Source organism: Lissotriton vulgaris, chromosome 7 (genome assembly GCF_964263255.1).
Source record: "Lissotriton vulgaris chromosome 7, aLisVul1.2, whole genome shotgun sequence".
NCBI classification, from domain to species: domain Eukaryota; kingdom Metazoa; phylum Chordata; class Amphibia; order Caudata; family Salamandridae; genus Lissotriton; species Lissotriton vulgaris.
In genome coordinates, this window is record NC_141695.1 from 1,496,823,499 (window position 1) to 1,496,847,342 (window position 23,844).

Below are 23,844 nucleotides of genomic sequence, written 5' to 3' on the forward strand. Positions count from 1 at the left end.
TTTATTTAATACAACCACACCTCTATACATTTTCTTTTTTTTATTGTTCCCTACCTGTGTACACAAGACCGGTTCTCATGGATCGCTTTCCTGCTGCATGCGTCAAAGGTGGGGCGTGGAGATCTGTCCTGGTGCAAATCGCTCACAACACTGTCCTCTTTGTCGTCTCATGTTTTCTGTTTATTTGTGGTTTGTTTACTTTTGTGCAGTTTCAAATTGTGCTCTTAACCACAACTCTCATGTGCGACAGGAGGCTGATTAACCGTGGGGAACCAGAAACAGTTGCTATGGTAATGGTTGTTTGGTACTCCAAAGTGTCACTGCTACTGAACGGCACGAACCAGTTTTGCTGTGCCATGTTGCAACAATTTCTTTGGTAGAAGGCGTGACAGAATGCCCCATTTTAAGTTTGTTTGTGACGGGAGATAGATGCCTTTTGTTTGCACACTGAATATTGGAATGTCACTGGATGACGATGATCTTTCCTTTCTCCAGGCCTCTTGCATACTCTTTGTCTCCAGCATTTCACCTTCAGGGAATGGCTGACCAATTGCTATCTATTGTATGGTTACCTTTGCTGGCCATCGAGATCCTTCTGCATGGGGCATGCGCCCTGTAATGCAGAGGTCCGGCCCCTGAAGGGGGATGCCTCCATCTTAAACACGCCACAGGCAGTTCTTCTGCTCCTTGAAGTGCTCCACAAGGTGTTTTGCAACACCCCCAGCGGTTGAAGTGCATTGAATACAAGTATGCAACTATGTCCCGGAGTGGAATGGGGGCGGGGTCAGTGAGTGTGGAGGCGGTGCCAGAGAAGCAGCTAAAACTAATACAATTATCTATGAGTACGTTATTGGCCTTTCACCTTCAAAAAAAAAAATATATATTTTTCTCTTTTTTTGGTCTTGTTAAGTGCTGGAAGTGTTTTAAAGCTGGAAGAAAGGAAAGAAGGAAAGGGGAAAAAAATAAGAAGTTAGCAATAATGTTATTTATGTTATTTCTGTATTGATTATGCCAATTGTATAAATCTAATTTGTTGTGTCACCTTAAAACAACTATGGAAATAAAAAATTAAAAAAAAAAGGGAAATGCACTCTTCTACCTCACGAAAGCTCAGTTGGTTAATGTGATCACTGCAGTTATCTGGGGATAACCATACAATCACACAACTGAATCTTGTTTGACGTAGTGGGGAATAGTGATGTGCATTTAGAGTGGTATTACTAGCCAGACAGCGACTGAAAACAATGTGAATATACAAGTTGATATTTAAAAATTGTACTACACAAATATAAGATGGAAGGTTAAACAATATGCAAAGGGATTTGGTTTTTAAGATAAAATCAAATGCCTTCAAAAAAATATATATGTAATATAGACCTCCATGAAATTACAAGTATGCGCAAATTCAGGATGAAAGGTAAAGCGTTTTAATAAAGGTGCTCCAGCCCCTGCAATGTGTTTTGGAAAACACCCTTGATCACGCATGGAGGTTGTGGTGTTAGATCGCACATATACACATAAATCAGGTGCGTAGTTTCAAAACAGTAAACATAAATAAGGGACTAGCATGGCACTGCAGTCAGATACAGAGAGAACACTTTTGGCCACCTGGGAGTGCAGGAATAGGAACGTAAAAACAATACAAGCATGCGCTTGTGTGTATTGTACAGTTACTATGCTCGAGATGCTGGGAGCTATGAGGGATGTTTCATACAAAATCAAAATACATTCCCAATTGTATGTGTAAACAAATGTGCATGTATTTTCCGTGTTTGAGAACATATGAAACAGCATATGGTTTTGTATGCATTTGAGACCAACATATTGGTTTACAAACCATGTGGGCGTGTAACATAACATGAAAGCCACATCATAGCTCATAGGTACTGGCAAAAAGATGTATACAGTATCAGCGTTCAAATATTCTGCCAGAAATGGAGCACTCGGAGTAACAGACGCTGGACAAAATGTCGCAGAGTCTGATAACATTCATAGTTACAAATAAAGGATTCCTGAAAAATTCAAATATTATGCAGTCCACAAATGCACTCACAATTCATGTATTAGTGGAAGCCAGGATATGCTTGGCCCTACTATGGTGTCATGGATGAATCTGCATGTGCCAATGTTGGTACTGACCACGTGTGACGACAAAGGACTGAGGATAGTGCCGCTAGACTTCAGAGAGAGACATCTAGTATATCTGGGTGTTAAGAGTAAGTGCAACAGGTAACTGCACAAGAAACCGTAGTGGGCCTATAATGCGGTTGGAAAAATAATTATGGCTGGAAAAGTAATTATTGTGTCCTGTCGGCCTCTAGCCCCAACTTCTCAACGGATGAGCCTGAAAGAAGACTGAACAGGGCCATAGTACTGTGCTACTCGGTATAGACATATGGTTTACATACATAGAGATATCCAAGGGTCCCGCCCACCCCACACTGCTACTAGTCAAGTGGGCAAAGAGCTGACTGTACCAACATAGGTAGCTGTACAAATGGCCAGGCAACGAAGACCTTTTCACCTCCAGAAAGCCCACTCCATGTCACCCTGCCAGTAAATGTGGAAATAAACGTGATAAAAAAAGTGCAAACCCAAACTCTAACACCCTGTGAGTCTGTGATGTCCAGGAAGAGTAGGGTAGGGTGTCCCAGCAAGGGCTTCCTCTTGGAACCTAGCGTGCCAGGTGAGAGTACCTTACTCGCCTCCCTGCAAATAAAACTGAAAAAAGGTTATAAAAAATGCAGAGGACTAGTCCGTAAACTGCATAAATATCAAAACACATGTAAAACTGATGTACATTATTCCAGATGCATATATAACTCCTCATCGGAGTTCAGATCGAAAGGGGTCTTGGTGTTAAGCTCAATGATCTGCATGCAGAGAAAGGGTTTTTTAGTGTTTCAGAATTTTTCAGGGCGCTCTACCAGATGTGGACGCTAAAGTAGTCGGATGAACTGAGTAAGTAAGGTGCAAACAGGCGAGCGGAGAAGACCCCCTAACCGCTAAACAGTATGTTAAACAGGATAACATACAAACAATTGCTACAGTGTTGCATATGCACACAATAACAGGAATCCTTCACAGTTGTGTGCAGTTATGACACATAATCTAAGGAAAGGCCAAAGTCAACAGAATAATACACCAAATCTTTAACGCAGAGGTGCTTTATGAAGATTTAATGGATCCACAACCAGCCCACACGTGTTTCGTCGCATGGGAACAGTGTCTTTGCGACTCCTCAGGGCTGCGATATAGGTAAACTTGCCAATAGGTCGCTCTACCGGTGATATTTCCGACCCGGCAGGGCCCGTGACCATGTGGAATAGTGTCTTCAGTGTGCGGTAGTCGCGTAAAGAGAAATGCTCCTTCCATGAATATAGTCGACTCCAATGTAAGATTACGTCTAGGCGTCTGTTTGAGCAAGGTAAGCTCCGCTCAAGTAAGGGTGAGCATAAATCCCGGGAGAGGATCCAAACCGTCTCCCACTAGCGCAAGTAAGCAGCAAGTGGTCCTGGTATATGTGTATCAGGAATTCCTCGTCGGGTGCTCTCAGTTCGCCGTGTTCCAAGTATGTTCCAAGTATAGGCTTCATGCCTAATGGTGTGCCCAGCTTCAAGGAAGTGTCTGACTGTTGGATGGAGGAGTTGTTGAGTAATCTTGTCAATCATTGGGGTTAGTCAATTCCTGACTTCCATAGCATGTTCTTGTCTTTTGGTTGATGAGCTGATTGAAAACAACATTTTTCCCTTACCCAGTACACAGACATGCAGATTTACGTTATGTTTGCTATGCCACACGTGTCCTTCATTCATCTTTATACAGCAAAGTTTGCACAAAGATCATCTGGATGGACTGTGTATTGATTTAATGTCGCAGTGCGTCCTTTCAATGACATTGAGTTACTGTGTCATGACTTCATTCTTCCTCTTTTAAACTTTAAGAACAATATTTATGGATTAACCGTTCGTGCCTGCAGATGATGAAATGAAAATGTTTTGCTATTTTGTTCTCGTGTTAAGTTAGCATTTGCTGCACCATTTTTGGTTTATCCGCCATTTTGAGTCATATCCTCAGAAATGTATTCCCTGACTCGAGAAATCAGGCGGTGGAAATTTTCGTTTCCCGAAGGTTAGGCCTTGCTCTGCTATCGATCAACTGTTTCTATTAATGCATTCCTTTCCCATAGATAGAGGCTCTCTCGCACTAGCCTAGCAGTAGACCTTAACAGAATGACCTTGGGATGAAGATAATGTGTGCCGGTCCCAGAGTATAAACTCATCTTACTGTACTTCTTTGTTTTAGCTGCACCTGCTAGTAGATTTCCATTAGGGGCGGGACATTCTTGGTTCAGAAAACATACAATGTATCTCTGTTTGCTGAAATCAGTCCCTCTGCAGCTATCCTAGGAGGCTGGTCAGACTGGACTCCGCTTGAGTGTACCTGCTTGGTTTCTATTCTTTTCTGTCTGACCGACTCTTCATTTGTGTGGAAGGCTGAGAGTTTGTTGCGAGTGACCCAGGTGGCCCTTATCGGGTCACTTCCTTCACAGATGAAGAATGCATTTTTTTAGAAGCACAGACAAACTATGTGTCTCAAACCTATTCTGTGCACTTGCAACACTCTTAACCACCTTGATGCCTCTGGTCCGCAGTCTTTCTGCCAGTGTGCCCAAGGAAATCACACTCTTCTTCAAGAAGTCCAGCATTGAGACTGTACTAAGAAATAAGTATGATAATTTTTTCTACTTTCTTCCCTTAAGTGTTTTTCCTAATTTGTTCCACATGTATTTTACTTGTCAATGGAGCATTGCTTTTATTTAATTTTTAATGGAACCTCTGACTTTAGATCTTCCATTAATAAATATGGTCACCTTTGATGGGTAATTTTTCCGGTCTCACCTACAGATAGTTTTATCTGTTGTTTCTTCTTTTTTCAGGATTGGATGTCATTATTGTCTATCTCCAATACATGCCTCTTCCTCCTTGTCTTTCCTCTCTATTCCTATAGTTTTCCCGCCCTTGGTGCATATTTTTCCTACAGCCCTTTTGAATAAATGTGTTGCATCTTCGTACTGCTGGCATCTGGCAATACAGGTTTTCTTAGTCTTTTATGTGAGTGCAGGGCTTTCTCTTGTCCTCTTACCCCTACCCAGACATCACTGTATACTTAGCAACATCCCCTTTCACTCATCTGTTGCTTTTTTTTTTCCTCTTCTGTTCTAAAATCGTAGTCGGTTATCTTTCAATGTTTAGTAAAAGTTTCAAATAATATGTCAAAAAAGCTGCTGTTGTGCCACATTGTAGGCACTCATGTGTGCACACATTGGCAACCACCTTTGTATGATTTTTAAATTATTAAAAAACCATTCCAGACTGACCGCCAGTATGGGCCATGCCGGCATGTACCTGCAGAGGTTTTGAGTTTTTTTGTTCTTTTAAACGTATGTGCATGCAAATATGCAATGGTAAAGCTAATAGCGTGGCCTTTTAAAGAATAGCAAGAACTCTTGGCTTTGCCAATAAGTGTTATAGTTGCTTGATGTGAGATTTAAGCATTTCTAGCTTAAGATGTGATTAAATCACTTCACAACTGAGCGAAAATGCTATTGTAGGCCTTTATTTGCCGTTAGTTTTAGGGAGTTTTTTATCGAGATATGTAGGATCTTTAATGCATCTCTTTTGCAAAATTATAATCTCAAAAAAAAAAGTAGAACATTCTAAATGAAATACGTCACTTCACCACTGTAATGTAGTGTATTTTTAGGTGAATTTGTGGAGCTCTGCTTGTCACCCGTGAGGGTATTCCTGGGATCCATTGCCATCCGAATGTTGCTTTTTAAAATATCGGTATTCGGACTATGTGTTAAGCTACCATCTGTGGTGAGGAAGGGAAGCAGTTGCAGGTCCCACCTCACAATGATTTTTCTCATTGAATATCAGTTGGGTTAGGTACCAACCCTATCATAGCTTATCTGACCGGAGCAGGAAATTTGACTTGCTTCTACTCCTCTGCGTACATTGCAGCGCACTGTCGAACCAGGAGAGTGGAGTATGTTTGATAAAACTCTACAGGTAAACCATCAGTTCTTGGAGTTCCATCCTCAGCGAGCTCAGTTGTTACATGTCAAATTACACCAACAGTAACTGGTGCTCCTCCCCACCTGCCAACATCGACCTAGTCTCCTCTGGCAACTGTTTAATTTCCACTCCATTTAACTAACCCACTATTTTCTCTGCTGGCTCATCACCCTCCCCATATAATTTAGAAAAACGTTCTTCTTTTCTGTCTGGGAGTGTTCCAGCTGGCCTGCTTGATTCCTCACTTGTGTTATTATGGCCCCTTTTGTTTTGGGTTGTGTATGCCATGCCATTTAGCTTCCCAGCGTTTCCCTCTTTTCCTATGACTGCAGGTATTCCTTGTAATTGTCTCTCTGCTTTGGTGGCATGTTTTCCCTTCCTACCTCAAGTTGTTCATGGTTAGCAGGGTTGGTCCCTTGCCAGCTGATGTATAGTATTGTCTGATAGGCATAATTCCTTCTCTAGTGTTTTACTAATTCCCACCGATGTGTTAAACAGTGCCCCAGACTACAGTTTATAAGGCATCCCGTTCAATTAGTGTCGTAGCCTTCAAATCCTTGGTTGAATGTAAAATAGTCGCTGATTGCATCATGGAGGGATTCGCGAAATAGAGTATCATCCAGTGACCTCCTCTGAAGTTTCCATGTGGGGGAAGGGTCCTTTTGCTGTCCTACAGATATGCACATGAGCATTGCGTTGTAGTCCGAAATAGTTACGCTTAGATACTCCGTGTGTGTTACCTGTTGGTGCACTCCTTCCAAGCACAACATTCTATCCAGTCTTACATGCACATCATGCATTGAGGAGTGAAGAGAATATTCTCTGTCCTCCCCATGATTCATTCACACGCATCCAGTAACCCCCCATTCATTTATCAACTTTGCAAAACCATGAGATATTTTAATGAGCTGGGTATTCAGCATGGGAGGAGTGGACCTCTCAGCCTCATATCCAGAACTCTATTAAATTCTCCTAAAATCATTTGACGTTGTGAGCATCTAACTAGCACTAAGAAAAGTCAGTCTAGAAACGCTAATTTGGGGCATAGAATCTCCCCCAGCACTATCTCAGTGCCATCCAGTGTCCCCTTTACCAGGGCATCACGCCTTCCCCTTTTTGGATGGCTTCAGCCAGAAAGAGCATGTCCGGATTGACCAAACCATATCAGGGTTCCTCTGCATAAGACGAGAACTCAGTGGCATATATTACTCCTCTCCATTTCTGCTTGAGCCTTAATGCTTCTTGTTTAATGAGGTGCATCTCCTGTAGGAAAGCCACCTGAATCCCTATGAATTTCAAATATGAATATTTCTTCTGTCTTTTGGTAACTCTCCCCATTGCTTTACATTCCTCTCACACTCTCCTGTGGCAGGGAATTATCTTTCGACACACCCTACCACAACCAGCACGTGTAGTAGCAACCATCTGTGGGGTCATTGTGCAAGGACACTTCATAAGCCGAATCGGCCACGTTGACTTATTCCCAACTTCCCTCGCCAAGTGCCAAATAGCAACTGCCCTTCGCCCAAATCGATAAACTGTATAACAAATCCAAAATGTCTCCCACCCATTTCTATACAAGAGTATATTTGGGGAAACTTGTCCTCTAAGGTCAACTTTACTGTCTGTGTATCTTATGGCTCCTGGTAAATCAATATCCCCGCATTTGTTAGATCTTGCGCTCAAGTGGTCACCCCTCCATGTGGCATTTCACTTCATACTCCTGTCTCATAGATTATCTGCTATCCTGTGAGTCAACCAGGGAATGTCTATGTGGTCATCTGAGCGTTTTATCAGAGCCCTAGCCCTAGTCACAGGTTTTATGTCTCTGCAGGCTAATAGTCACATTCATCTTCTTTTGGAGGTGGAGGTGGGGGTTTCTCATTCTGGTCCCGCTTTGCCGTCTTTACCTGCTGAGTACTGTTCTAGTCAGTCCTTTGCATCGGTGGTTCTTGGAAGAACAACGTTTACCTTCCAACATTACTTTTATTTTTTTATGAACTACATATTCCTTATTCAACTCCTCCCTCAAAGCTTTCTTGACTGCAATATAGAAGTTTCTTGGATGGGTGGCATGTAATCGGGAAAGAGCGTCATTGTGTTATTCTCAACCTTATAAGAGCCTTCAGTTCTAGCTTTCTGTAACCAGACATCTCTGTTGTGCAGCAATGTGGTTTCTACTGGTCTGGGTGCTCCTCCAAGTGAAGAATGCCTGACCAGAACCCTGTGTGTTCTTTCCAGAGTGAGAAACTTTGAAAGACTCTATGGTGCATCCTCAATAGGAAGCCAGTTTTATAGATGGATGATGATGATGTCTTCTCCTATTCCCTCCGGGAGGCACACCACTCCAATATTATTGCCTCTGCTCCGAACTTCTGCATCTTTCATCCTATATTTAATAAAACAACCTCATTAGTCAGGTCTAAAATCTGCTTTTGTATGCCATCCATAGCAGGTTGCAGTTCTGTTAAGGCATTCTTTGAGTATTTCACTCTGTCTGCTAATTTAAATTGATCTCGTAAGATAATGAAATCCACTGCCACTGTATTATTGGTTTTTATCTCCTCCCCTGAAACAGTTCCACTCTCCAGTATCTTATCCAGCTTCTTCTACAACCCTGTGTCTGTCTCCGGTATTTGTCCTGGGCTATAGCTTGGTTTTCCCTCCAACATCCTGGGTTTTTGTTCACTGACTTTCTTGGTTCAGGCTGTCTATACTTGCTTTTAATTACACCATTCTTGTGTAAATAAAGAGTGCTTTCACAGCCCCCTATGGTATACCTTTGAGTCTTCCAGTTTCCTCCAGTACCCCCAAAGCTGTTGGTACCACGCTCTACTGTAGGTTCAGTGTTTCGTCACAGTAAGCTTTTCTATTCAAATTAAAGGAAGGGGTGGGAAGACTAATTGTGCCAAGCCCACCATCCATGTCTCCGTCAGTGTTTATCTTAGGTGTTGTTCCCTCAACATAAGCCAGGCTATCAGTTGCCACTCTGCCTGTGCCTACGTTACGTCACCATGCCCCAGGCTTTCTGCCATGACAAGTTGCCTCTGCCTCTTTAGTCTCCACCAGACCCATGCCCTGCCGCCCTCCGTTATCATTCCTGGGCTAATGCTTCACCTCTGCCAGTGCAGTGTACTGTAGTTGATCAACTGCTTCCTGGTCCAGTGCAGCAAGCTGGGCAATCAGTTTGAACAGTCAATACTGGTTGCCATAGGCATGAGGAGACGGACTGGCTCCGATACACACATCATGCGCACACTAGTAGCGGCCTCCGCCCTCCACTCCCTTCTGTGCAGTCTCAGGAATTGAATGTACATTGTGTTTATCATGTGGTGCATTTTGTGCTTTCCTTTCCCCTCCCATCCTCCTCCTTGTCTTCTGTCTCTTGGACCATCGACGATCCGCCGCACCTTCTGAGGCCGCACCTTCTGAAGCCTGGCTTTCCATCTCCAAGCAAATCCGTCCTGTTCTCCATGGCCCTCGCTCCCCAGCTCGTTTTTGCAGTACCTTCAGCTTGCTATCACATCTTGGCCCACAGCTTGTTGCTGTGCAGGCATATCCTCTGCTCATCGTCCTCCTGTCTCAGCTCAGCCCCAGTCTCACTGGTGTTTTCTGTACTCAGCCATGGGTGCCAGCTTGAATTTACATCTCTGGTAGCCGCCATCAAATAAAGTGGATTATCTGTAAATAGATCTCTCATTTACGAGAGTTTAAGGTACTGACATTGTAAATGACCATGCCTTTTATTTATCTGCTTCAATAATTAAATCATAAATAAAAGGCATTGTCATTTACAATGCCAATTGCGCAAACTCTTGTAAATGCAAGACCTATTGAATTTCAAAGAAGTGGCCCCCATTGTCGAAGGCTGCTTGGAAAGTTAAGGCACTCATGGCGCGCTGAAGGTTGCAGGAAAGCATGTGGTGCCTGCAGTAGTAGAAACTCATTAAAGAAAATCGTGCTTACAGACTAAATAAGACATACCGTGTAACAACTGAAATAAAAGGGCCAGTCTCATGGGAGGTTACAAATTAAGAAAAGGCTGTACTAAGGAGGGACTAGCAAGCCTATTAACAAATCACAACCCAGCATCTTCAAAGGGCAATGTAATGTAATGTATATGTATAGGCATTTATATAGCGCACTACTTACCCGTAGGGTCCCAAGGCGCTTCGACCGCTACGAAACCCTTCCTTGCTTCCCTGAGAGATGGTCCCTTAATGGGTATCTCCAGGGTGAGACCAGGCATCCCCGGCGGTCTGGTGCGGCCGTTAGTGAGGATGAGGCAAGCTAATGCCCAGAGTTGCCGAGTGTGATCGCTGATCAGAGTGGGCACCGAGGCGAGAGAATTATCGAGTCCGCTGACCCTGGTCCAGAAACCTGCCGCGCCGGGAATCGAACCCTGGTCCCGGCCGTCCTCTGCTCTCGGGTCTGCCGCCTCTAACCAGTGAGCCACACTACCTCACCAATGACACACGCCAATTAAAAATATGGGCCAAGCTTCAAGTCCATACTCGAATACAGCATGTATGGCAGATCAGCGCATGCGCTGCCCAGTCTCGACCTAAAAATTTGTTTCTTTCCTGTGTGACACCTGTATTGCACCCCCCAGGGGCACCCTTATATCTCCTTGCTGGCCCTTGGGTGCCAGAATTGTAGGGGATCGAGGTCGCCTAACCTGGGGCCAGGAACTATGTGGCTAGGTCCATCTGCATTCGTCCATGCCCCGAGTGCGTATAGGATTGTGTATGCATTCATGTGCAGGTTTCTCTGTTGTTGTCGGTCTTGCTGTTTGCCTATTGACCATTGTGTGTGCACCTTCCTGTGTACCTCTGTGTATTTGTGCACCTTCCTGTGGGATGCTTGTTCGTTTGCTTGTGCATGAGCTAACTGCCAATGTGGGCTATTCAAAAAAAAAAATAAGCTTATTATTGAAAAATTGTGGATAGTAAGCAAAATAGTCCCATATTGACCAAAGTCTAAGCACCATGTACATACCCAAGATCCTCTTCTAGACCCAGAAGTTCCACCTTGGAGGACACTTTATTACTAACTATACTTTTGTTGTCCTCTCCCAGAGCCTCCCAGCTCACATTCCCAGTTTATGTGGAAAAAATGCACCAATCATCTGTTAGGGGCCTAATACAACCACTGAAGGAGCTTCTCTTGGTTTTCCACAGCCTCTAGGGTGTATAGCATAGCATATTTTATTAAAATATTTGAATAAATTTAGACACAGTCAAGATCAGAGAGCACTTGTGGCTATTCGTGCCACCTACCCTTTCTCGTCTGTCAGTGACCCAATTTTATTTATTTTTATTTGCGGTTTTTATAGAGCGCATCAATCATCCCGAAGGATATCACGGCGCTAAGAGCCAGAGAAGCTACTGGGGTGAAAGCTGGAATTTATGGTTTGGTGAAGAGATACGTTTTGAGATTCCTTCTGAACTGAAGATAGTTGGAGGTGTGTCTTAGCTTGGGGGGGGGAGCTCGTTCCATCTCTTAGCTGCTAGGTGGGAAAAGGAACGTCCGCCTGTTCTGACCTTATGGATGCGTTTAGGCTTTGCCAATGCAGATTGGCAAGATCGCAAATTTCTGTTAGGTTTGTAGAATTCGATCCTTCCTTGCAGTATCGAAGGGCCAGTTCCATGTAGAGTCTTGTGGTCATGACTGAGTAACTTGAAGGCAGCCCTCTGACGCATTGGGAGCCAGTGAAGTTTATTTAAGCACTCTGATGCTGAGTCACGCTTACTTTTGTTGAGAATGAGTTTAGCCGCCTGGTTTTGCACAATCTGCAGACGTGAGAATAGATGGTCGTTCATCCCATTGAAAAGTGCATTACCATAATCCAGGCGACTGACCAGTAGTGCCTGAGTGACGGACCGTCTGCAGTCCAAGGGTAACCAGGGGAATATTTTGGCAAGGAGTTTGAGTATGGCGAAACTTTTCCCGCAGAGTAATCTGACATGATCTTTCATGGAAAGCGTATCGTCCATAATGATTCCCAGGTTCCTGGCGTGTTGACTGGGAGAGAGGGCCGTTCCCAGTGAGGGGGGCCACCATGTGGCATCCCACACATGTTTTGCTCCCCCAAACAGTAGGATCTCTGATTTCCCGGCATTCAGCTTCAGGGAATGCTTGTGCATCCAATGGGCCATTTCTCCTAGACAGTTGTGTAGTTTGGATTTAATGACCTCAGGGCCTTCATCCATAGTCACCACCAGCTGTGTGTCGTCAGCTTATGAGCAGACTCCAATGCCCCACTTCCTCCCAATGTCGGCTAAGGATGAAACATAGACATTGAAGAGGGTGGGGCTCAAGGAGGCACCCTGTGGTACCCCGCAGCCGATGGTGCTTGGTTTGGAGTGATACTGTCCCATGTGTACAGCTTGGGTACGGTTGGATAAGAAGGAGTGGAGCCAGCCCAAAGCTTTAGATTGTACTCCCTTGCTTCGAAGTATATGAAGCAGGCGTTCATGGGAGACCGTATCAAACGCCGCTGACAGGTCGACCAATATCAATGCCACCGCCCCACCCTGGTCGGTGGTGGATCTGATACTGTCCGACACTGCCAGCAACGTTGCTTCGGTACTGTTGTTGGCTCTAAACCCGGTTTGGGACGGGTCTAGGAGGGAGTTGGTCTCCAGGTATTTGGTAAGCTGTATGTTGACCAGTTTCTCCAGGGCTTTTGAGAGAAAAGGGAGCTGTGATATTGGTCTATAGTTCTCGGGGTTTAAGATGTCGGTTCCTGCTTTCTTTAGTAAGGGGGTGACAGAGGCGTGCTTCCAGGCGTGTGGGAAGGTGGCTGTGGTTAGTGAATTATTGAACAGTTGGGTGATGAGGGGACAAAGCGTGGATCCAATTTTTGAAAACACAAAGTGGGGGCAGGGATCTGAAGGGGATCCAGATTTAATTGTGTTCAGTACTGCCAGGACCTCTTCGGTTGAAAATGGCTCGAAGCTGGTGAGATGGGGCCCGGTGTCTAGGTCTAAGGAGTTTAGGGAGTCTATGCAGGATTCTGATGGGGGGACATTTGTGGAGGAAAAGTCGAACGAATTAATGTTTTGAGGGATGAAAGAGGAGTAAATCTTTTTGATTTTATCCGAAAAGAATGTACTAATACGTTCACAGGCCTCTGTTGAGGGGGTTAGAGTTTGTGACGTACTGGGGGGTTTGCCGAGTTCTTTGACTATTTTGAATAACTCTTTTGTTGAGTTACAGTTGTCTTGTATGCGCTGTGTGAAGTAGTCCTTTTTTGCTTGTTTTATGGCAAGGATGTATTGTTTCCGAGCGTTGACGTAGTTTAATCTGGCTTCACTATCTTTGGACTTTCTCCATAGATGTTCCTTTATTTGGCAGGTTTTTTTTTAGGCTTTTTAGGTTGGGAGTGTCTGCAGACCCTCGCGTTCATAATAGGACAAACAAGTCTGGTGTATCTGCAACTGGGATTTGATAAACCTATGAAATCGTCTGTCAATGAAATGCATCTGACACTATTTTCAGAAAAGATTTCTTAGGGGAGACTCTGAACATCGTTTTGATAAATGTTACTACTCCGCTGTACTTCAAAAAACTCAAGTTTGTCTTCCCATTTCAAAAACATGCTCAGTTACGCCTACCGCCACCTGAAACGTTTTAATAAACCCTGCCCCTTGTTAACCAGCATTACTAAAATAGCATGATTCACAAGCTGCCTGTAATGTTATTTTTTTAGGGGGTGGGGTTGGCACTGGACCCCGCAGATAAAGGCAATCAATGCTGCTCTTCTAGTGCGCCTTAACATGCGCCACATGTCACAGGCTTTCCTCAAAATGTCCCCAAAGGGTATTAAATGAAATGCTAAATTGTTAATCATAATTTGCAACTGTGGACCACTTTTCATCATATATTTACTGACAGAGTGTTAAAGCTCAGGAGTCTTCTCATTGGTTAGAATTTACAGCAGACTCTCCATTTATCGGGAGAAGGGAGCTTCACTTGTACACAACAACTTCACCACTGTGAGTAGTTATTGAGATGTTGTTCGTCCATTTGTAGAAAAGCTCTCTGTTCAAACTAGAGAGGCTGGATGCTGGTTGTTTCATAACTTCTTTATTCCACCACAGTAGCAGAGCTCACCGGTCCCCTCTCGGCTCCATCCTCCAGTAGAGTCGCAACCGCCACCGCTTCCGGCGGTGCCATAGTACCCCCCTCCCCCCAGTCAGCTATGCATGGTCTTATTATTGTATTGTTTATCTTTTGCTGACGGCGACATTTACTCATGCAGTCATGCAATGGCCAAAATGAGTTTGGGCCAAAATTATCATTTTTTATGTATCTTGTACTTTTATGATCTATGTTTTAACCTCATGCGCGCTAGCGGAATTCCGCTCGTACGCTGAGATTTTTAAAATCGCATGTTACGTGACGATCTGGGTTCGTCATCAGCGTGCGAGGAGGCTACGCCATGACGAGCCCAGCTCGTCATCAGCGTGGAAGGGGTTAAGTGGATCGAATAAAGTGATTGGTTGGTTGACTAAGTAGAATGTCCAGGTTCAGAAACTACTTAAAGGGAAGACTACAACATTCTCTTCTTCGACTAGCATTTGTATCAGTATTGCGGTTTTTGTGTGGAGCGGTAAAACAACAATATGTGTAGTTGAGGATTGCTGTGGTTACAATTTGAAGTTGTAAGTTACCCGTACATCTTTCTCAGCTGTACTTGCTATCAAAGTTTTAACGAAAAATCACTGATGCCTTTTTAATAGAATGTTAACTATACATTTCTAAGTGGCGTTATTTCATACATCTCTGAAACGTGCTGTTTCTTCCAGGTGCTACAAAAGAAATTGGGTCTGCACTGACCAGGATGTGCATGAGGCACAGAAACATCGAATCCAGGTTGAAACAGTTGACAGTGTAAGTTTTTTTTTTTTTTATTGTTTAGCGTCTTTCATAATTTGAAAAAGAAACAATGAAAAAACGAAGTGTATGTATGTATGTAATGTATATGTGTGTGTGTGTGTATGTATATATATATATATATATATATATATATATATATATACCTAATTATTTCTTTCGGGAAAAAGTGTGAATATATATATATATATATATATATATATATATATATATATATATATATATATATATATATATATATATATATATATATATATATATATATATATATATTCACACTTTTTCCCGAAAGAAATAATTAGGTCGCACTCCAACTCCTTGTAATTTCTAAAGCTTGTGCTCTGATTTATTATTCAATATTTCAGCATGCTTTTTAGCATGAAAACAAAAACACCAACGTTTCGGTCTACTCCAGTCCAGACAATGCTAATCAAAGGCACTCTTTGCCACTCTACTCCACTCCAAATGACTTCACTCTACTCCGCGCCGCTCTACTCCACGCCGCTCTACTCCACGCCGCTCTACTCCACGCCGCTCTACTCCACGCCGCTCTACTCCACTCCAAATGACTTCACTCTACTCCTCGCCGCTCTACTCCTCGCCGCTCTACTCCTCTCCGCTCTACTCCACTTCACTATGCCACTTTAATCTATGCCACGCCTCTTGATACCACTGCACACAACTCGACTCTACGCCACTCTTACTCAACACCACTTTACCCTGCTCCATTCTGCCACACTACTCCAGTCCATGCCTCTCCACTCTACTCCATGCCACCCCACTTGATGCTGCTAAGCCACTCTATACAAATCTACTCTATGCCACTCTGTGCTATTCCACTCTAGTCCACGCCACTCCACACAGTGCTACTCTAAAGCACTCTACTCCACCCTGTGCCACTCTATTCCATTCTGTGCCAGTCTACGTCACTATGCCACTCTACTCTATTCTCTGCCACTCTACTCCCTCCCACTCCTCTCTGCCTATTCCACCACTGCTACTGTACGTCACTCCACGCTGTGCCACCCTTCTCTGTGCTGCTCTGCTGTATACAGTTCTACTGTAAGTCACTACACTCTATGGGGCTCCACTCTATGCTGCTCTACCCTACACCACACCACACCACTCTACTCCACCCTCCTCTATGCCACTTTCATATGCCACTATCCTTTATGCAAATCCACTGCCCTCTATGCCACTATACTCCACTTCAAGTTCTACAGTTTCATTTGTCAAACGACCATGAGACTGACCTACCGACTCTGTGTACTCGCGTTCTTGATTTCTGAGAAAAAGTCCCATCTTTGCAGAATGTCTGAGATTGTGCTGGTTCCCTTATCTCCTGTCGAGAGCGGACACGGTGTACTCTGGCTGTTTTGCCTAAACAAACTAAGCTCGTGGTCTGGACCGTGAAAGTTGGCTGCACGGCATTTTTAAATAAACAGGGACTCCATCACGAGGCTCCTTTGCATCAGAGGGCGCCAGGCTGCCTCTGAAACCCTGTTTGTGTGCACGCTCAGCCATTAAGAAAGGTAGTTTTCGGGCTGTTGATTATGAGTAAAGTATACTTTTTTGTTCACTATAAGAAGGTGGGCTTGAGTGCGAAATATTTAATGCTGGGGAAATTCTGTGGCCAATGCAGGACTCCTGGACATCTCTACACCCTTCAAACTTGGATCTCAGATTCCCCAGCTCTTCCACGGGTCTGCTGCTTTCTTGCTGTGGCCGTTGCCCTGCCTATGCATTGTACTATGTTTATATAGGCCAAGGGCGTCAGGGTACCTTTTTGTTTTCTCCTATTTTAGCGGTGCATTTCGAACGTATTTAATTTTCAATTATAGGGTCATCCACTCATCCTTGCAGACTTAGTATTAGCATTTTTAGAACATATGCGTCTGCATAGGGCCAACGAAATCCGAGAGCAGCTGGTGTCGTGTTACTGTACAGGACAGGTAACTTATTGGTTGGGAGAACTTTAATACTGTGACCCTGTGACATTTCTAACACATGAACCTGCATGGTTTTGAGCAAAGTCAGTTATTTCACCATAGGTTTGAAGAATATTATTTATATTCCTGTCACCAGTCACACAAAAATATTTCTAAATTACGTTTAAACATTTATACATGCAACAGTCAAACATGTATAATCTATCCTTTCTTTAGTCCATCAGTATCACACCAAAGTCAAAAGAATACCCCTAGTTATTTGCCGTCGTCAGCTATGCTGACGACACACAACTAGTGGTGTCTTTGTCCCATCCCAAACAACAGAAAGCTGATCTCTTCAACTGCCTTACGCAGGTCCATCGCTGGATGAATAGATCAGCCCTAAAACTAAATGGGACAAAAACCGAGGTCCTTATACTTGGCCCGAAAGGAACCTCACTCCCCCTGGACAGCTGGCCAGCCTGTCTAGGTCCTCCCCCCGATCCAAAAACAGAGGTGAAAAGTCTGGGTGTATGGATCGATTCTGATCTCTCATTCACTTCGCAAGCAAAGAAGGTAGCAGGGACCTGCTTTGGTCTTCTAAAATCTTTGAGGAAAGTCCTGCCCCTTCTTCCCCCTAAATCCCAAAAATTACTAATCCAAGGTCTCGTAATATCGAGACTAGACTACAGTAATGTGATTTATCTGGGCGCTCCTGAAGCGACCCTGAATAAACTTCAAAGAATTCAGAACACCGCTGCCCGGATCATCACAAATACCCCGGCCAGATCATCTGCTAAACCCGCTCTCAAACTCCTCCATTGGCTCCCCATAAGGGAGCGAGTCAAATTCAAAGCCTTGTGCCTCGTCCACAAAACGTTGCATAATCAAGGCCCCCCAGTTCTCAGCAACTTTATCACCCCTTACATAACCACCAGATCCCTCCGTTCTAACGCAGAAAACCTCATTAATACCCCAAGATTCAGGAAAGCCCGATCAGGAGGAAGACGCTTTTCGGTACAAGCTGCTCGTCTTTGGAATTCACTCCCTCGCGACCTACGTCTTGAACCACAATATCTGCGCTTCAGGAAGCTGCTAAAGACGCATCTCTTTCCCTAGCTTTCATGCTCCCCCCTGTTGATTCCTCACCCCTCCTCTCCTCTGCTCTCAGCTCCCGGTCCTCAGGTCTGCTGAATTAGGGTTTTTATTAGCGCTGGGATACTCCCGGGTGACTACGCGCTTTATAAAAATAAATAATATTAATAATAATAATAATTGAGCACCCAGAAGAATTTACCATTGGCAGTAAGTTTATTTTACATTTTGATTTCTCATATTTGAAGATTGTTTACCTAAGGTGCTGTTCTATCCAGGCTAGACTTTTTCAGAAGGAAACATTATATGGAACTGACCTGGAACTTTTGGATATCTTCATTAGTGAGGTGTTACAAGCGAATATTGTGATGTGAGAATTGAATTTGAAGAGATGGCCATGTTTTCTGGCTTTTGGTAACCTGCCTTTTGGAGTAGACCACCCGAAGTTTGTTCCTGACATTAATGAGGCTCCGCGGTTTTGATTGCATTCTGTATTTGCATTTCTGAAGGGGGTCCATACCTTTCTTTACAGTACTTTTAAGTATAATACATTATCATCGGTTTAGTTGTAATTCCAGGGCCGACTAACACACGCGATATAAGAAGTGGTTTATAGTGGACATTTACAGAAGCAGAGACAGTGCTAGACTATGGGGAATCAAAGGATCTAATTTGCATGCATCCTCTTTTGAAATATGGTCCCTGCTGTCCTGACCTGGAGCCTAATTCTAACCATCCAACAGACCACTCTGTGCTGAAAGTTAAATTTTAGTAGATTTTACCAACACCTTACGCAGAGCGCATAGTTTTTAAATTGGTTGAATGCTGATCGAGATATATTGTTTACTTCTGGAAATGCCAAATTCAGAAGTTCACATGCCTCAAACCCGTCCTTCTGTAGCGCAGCAAATATTTAGAACTCGATCGTGCATCACTAAGATCTCAAGCAAACCTCTTGAAACCTCTTGCCTTCGGTATGGTTTTGAAAACGAATCCATTCCAACTCCATCTAAACTATCTGCTCAAATGTTTTGTTTACCCAGCAGGAGTTCTGAAGGATTTCTTAAAGATTCCAGAAAGACTAGTTTTCAGAAAGAAGTGTTTACTTTGGTTCGAATCTAAAGGGTCTTAAATTATATCAAGAGTTTTGTATGTTAAGAGTACACATCTCCCAAGGAAAAGATTGTCTTTGTATTAGTAGGATACTTGTACTAATGCTTTCCATGGTCAATGATTTGAGTTAAAAACTTTATTTAAGGAAATCTGTTTAGGTATGGTTTTTGTCTGGTAATAGATTAGTACTCGCCTTGCAATTGGCCTTGAACATTTAGTGTTTTTTTTATTGAAACCTCTTCTGCTAGTGATTAAAGATTCAGATTTTAGGTGGTGGTATTTGTTGCTTCATTAATATTTTGAAAATTGCTCCAATGAAAGCGACAGGGTTGGGATGGGAAAGTCCTCTGCATGGTAAATGGGCATGTACCCATGCACTGATTGCCTATCTGTGTCAAACTGGTATCCTGACTTTTTGTTTGGCTCTGGCACCAAGCAAATCTGGCCTGTGTGCAGAGACATAGACCGACTGTCGCTGGTAGGGCGTGGTTCAGAACCTGTTTCACGGCACAGAATACGTGCGCTCATGTCCCCTAAGTAAGTAATGTGAAGTGGTGGTGGTGGCAGCAGCATCACGAGTTTTCGTGCCCCATCAGTGTGAGCAGTCCTTTTTTCCTCTTTTTTGAGGAGCCCGCTGTCTACTGATCGTCTGTGGTGTAAAGTTCTGCTGTTATGTGAGCCTGAGATACTTGCTCTAACATTTAGTTTGCGTGTTGAGTGCATACATGTGAAGTGAATGTTAGCACGTGTTTGCTAGTAGGACTTTTTGTGTGGTGAGAGCATACATACTGATATCTGTGGGACCCATTTTGGATGTCCCCAGGTGTAGTAGCAAGGCACAAGATGGAGGCTGGATACAGCTTCCCCAGTTAGTGCAAGTGTATTGACTGCTCCCCTGTAGCAAGAGGGTGGAGATCCATACACTGAAATGAAGAATGATGGAGATGGGGCTAACGTTAGAGATTCAGTGAGGACTTTGCCAGCAAAGGGCTGCTCTTTAGCTATTCTTGAGCACTGCCGTTTAGTAGACAGTCTGGGTGCTCGTGTGACTGTAGCTTCTTTTGCACAAGGTGAGGACGTTTCTAGGCGGAGCCTGCCTTTTTTCTGTATCTGATTACTGCTTTAGGAAGGCTGATGACAGCCAGGTGCAGAGATCTCGCACTTAGTTATACTCTTGTTTTGGATACTTTACTTGGAGCTGCTGCTCCATTGCTACCTGCAGTGAGAGCCATGACTTTGCACAAAGGCTGTGTCTGAGGCATAGCCAGACAATGACATTTAAATGAGGATCACCCCAAGCTGGTTCTTAAACTTTAGTTAGTGGCTCCAAATCCCCGTCTGGAAAATGTACATAAAAGGGCAATCCAACCCCACCCCACTTTGGTCTAGTTCCAAAGAAGAGAGTGCTATGCAGAGTATATGAAGGACTGCTGTGTGACTAGGGGTGTTGTCTGCATAACAGCCAGTATTCCAGAGGTGAGTGATCATCTGAAGTTTGCACTTTCTGCTGGCGGATCTGATGGCCTGCTAGAGCCTAGAAGACTGGCTGCTGAGAGAGGGAAGGAATGTGTCTGGCCTTGAAGGAAGAGACTGTCCAGAAGGAGATGACCACAGTGTTCATTGCATGAGGAACAACTAGAGGAAGCAAGAGACTAAAAGAGTGAGCAAAGCCAGGAGCGACCTGTGTAAAGGCGCTCCCTGGTCTCCCCAGACCTGTGCCAAGACGGGCTCGAAAAATCATAAACATTTCACTAGACCTAAGTGGCTAGTAACTTAAAACATCTACTCAACCTAACTGTAATGCACTTAACCTCTGTCTCTAAAAGCCAAGCAAATGTGACAAGTTAACAAGATTTCAAGGCATTTTTATTGCTCAATCAGTTTGTGAGCAATAAAGATGCCTTTAAATCTTGCTATCTAGTCACATTTGCTCTGCTTTCAGAGGTAGAGGTCAAAAGTCAGTTTGCCTTCCTACTCACTAGAAAGGCTGAGTAGGACCTGAAAATAGCTCATCCTAATAAAATCTGGCTACCAAATGCGAGCGTGGGAGTGGATTTTTCGAGCCCTGGAAGATTTTGGATTGGAAAGCCTCATTGTATCAACAGCATTCCTGGTGCTGATGGCATCCTAATTGGGTATCCCTTTTTGCTACCGATTCCAAAGCCCTGATTGGACTGGATGCTGCAACTGCAGATGACACCCATTTGCTGATAGCTGGCCCACAGGCTACACTTGCCATCCACTGGCCTCCTCTGCACCCATTGAAATGCCAGAAGAACCATCAGATGAAGCGCAGGAAACCGACTAACAGCTGTCCTAGATCGGTTACACAAGCATAGTACATTGATAGGACATTTGGAATCTTAATGAATTATGACTGCCAAATGAAGTGGCCACAGGGTCACCCTGTCAAATATATGACCTTTTCTATTTTAACACCTCACAGCCCATGTTCGCCATTTCATGCAGAAAATTAGAACCTTGATCCTGGTTAAACCCCACAGCACCTTGGAGTAGGACAATCTAGGGGCTGAAACATGTTGACTGGTTATTAGGGTTGGGTGGTTCCCCTTCATTATGATACCATACTGGGGCGTGAATAAAGAGTTTTGGTCCACACTAAGGTATTTTTAACTGTATTGTATCTCTGTATTAGAGGTGGCAGCGACGCCATATATTTTACCCCCACTGCATCGACTCCTCTTAAGACATCTGCTGTTAAACACCATAAGTCGTCTTTTATGTAGGTTTGTAGCCTACTCCAGGGACTGCTGTTACTGGCGTGAGAAGGTGCCGTATGATGTGCCAAACCACCAAATGGTGGGTGAGGGCTACTTCCCTGAAAGGAATGATTCCCTGTCAAAATGTCCTATGACAATAAAGCTGTGTCAATAGTTATATCCACTGGGTACTCATTGTTGATATATTATTTGATACTCTTCTGCACCCAGCCTGGGAAGACCATCCGCAGAAGATGTGTGCCACTGTGTGAGACTGCACACTGAGCCTGCCTAGCAGTCAGGTTCTGAGGAAGGTCACCAATGCGATGGCGGCAGTACAAGAGCCGCTGCAGTAGGAGTGGACCTCTGACTGCACATGTCCTGCACTGCAAAAGCTGCATCAACAGTAATGCAGGGAACTGCGGGGTCCAAACTGTTAGGTGAACAAGAGACTATGGAAGCAGAATTATGTTGCTACACATACTTAAGACTTGTACCAGGTTTACCTGAATCGGTGAAAGTATACGGCACTGTAGAGCTCATCTAAACTTTCAGCTACTTTTGAAGTGAACTCATCTGTGTCTAATACTGCGTTACACAAAGAGGTTTTGTAGACTCTGGGGAAACTCTTATTGTCAAGAATGGTACCAAGGAGGTGTAGCTCTTTGCTGAGGAATGAAAACAGAATTCTAATCCTGTAGCTGAGAGCCCTAATTTGGCTGTATAGGATTTCACTTAATTGTGTGAGGAAAGTATTTTCTTTGAACTCTGAGACGAGCACTAGGCTGGACAATACTTTAATGTGTCTGCTGGTTGATTGTTGAGGTCTGAGCTCTTGCCCACTGCTCTACTTCCTTGAGAAGCCTTTGAGTGCTAAGCAAACAATGTACTTGGCCGAAGGTGCAGATCCATGGTCATATGAACTCCAGAAGACTACTGAAAAACGAGCTCAACCTCCACATTTGGGGGCAGTAGCCTTGTCTGCCCTGTGGCCCCACAGACGAGGTTTGACATGCAGTGTTGGGATTTTTGGCAAAGTGACATAATTTTTAGTTAGACTGTTGACTAGTGTGTTTATCTTTTGTGCGTTTATGATTTTGTCACTTAAATGCGTTTTAATTTATACACTGTAAAATCCCACACAGCATATATCTAGGTTGTGAAAGTCCTATTGCATACCACAGAGGAATACATATAGTAGGCCAGCCCCCTGTTCATAATTAAATAGTTTGATTGCCTATGTCAGTTTGCTGCGCCTGATTGGTTAGCTTTCTTCCCCATTCTTGATTTTTGTCCTGCTCCTGGAGCTTACCTTCTTAACTATTGTTTTGATTGTAGGAGTTGTATTATTTCACCGCTGACCTCAGAAAACAAATCTTTCTTTCTATTTGACTATTAGCACTACACGGGAGCTGCTACCGGCTTCTCAGTTTTATTGTTTTGCATGACATCACACTTTATATATTTTTTTTACTTTTTCAATTTTGCTTTTAAAATGGTTATTAACCATCTTAGAACAGTGCAATAAACTGTATTTGAAGGTTTTTAAAAATGGCCACCAGTGCGCCATAATGCATGTGCACAAATTGATGGCCATCTTGGAATGCTTTTTGTCATAAAAGAAAGCTTTTCCAAAACAGTTGTCAATAAGTCATGACACATGCACATGCATTGGCTGAAATCTTGGAAAGTTTTTTCTTTATTAAATCATAGTTTTTGTAATCCTCTGGCCAGCTCCACTGGGTTATGCTCATTACAGATATGAAATGTGTAGGAATGGTTATTGGGTAGTTAGGGAATTTTATCCACAATTTGTTCAGTTAGAGGGAAGGACAAAGATATTCTTATTTATTTTTATTCTCATAGTTTTTATATCGCGAACATGACCCTCTCGGGTATCAGAGCGCTTTACAAATTAACAGAGAGCAGAGTAGTAATAACAATAATATGAAATTAAAATAAAGAGCAGGAGAAAGGTAGTACACAGAAAAGAGAGGGTATGGTTTA

The 23,844-nt window shown here is 43.5% G+C and overlaps 1 protein-coding gene across 4 annotated transcripts in view; it reads left to right on the forward strand.

Moving 5' to 3' along the window:
- Window positions 1-23,844, forward strand: part of LOC147705867 (protein MTSS 1-like) — a 377,494-nt gene that overhangs the window by 84,279 nt on the left and 269,371 nt on the right. For all 4 annotated transcript variants that reach the window (XM_086932312.1, XM_086932313.1, XM_086932314.1 and 1 more), the window contains exon 2: window positions 14,894-14,978. In XM_086932312.1, coding sequence (XP_086788438.1) covers window positions 14,894-14,978 — 85 coding nt within the window. The remainder of the gene's footprint in view (window positions 1-14,893; window positions 14,979-23,844) is intronic.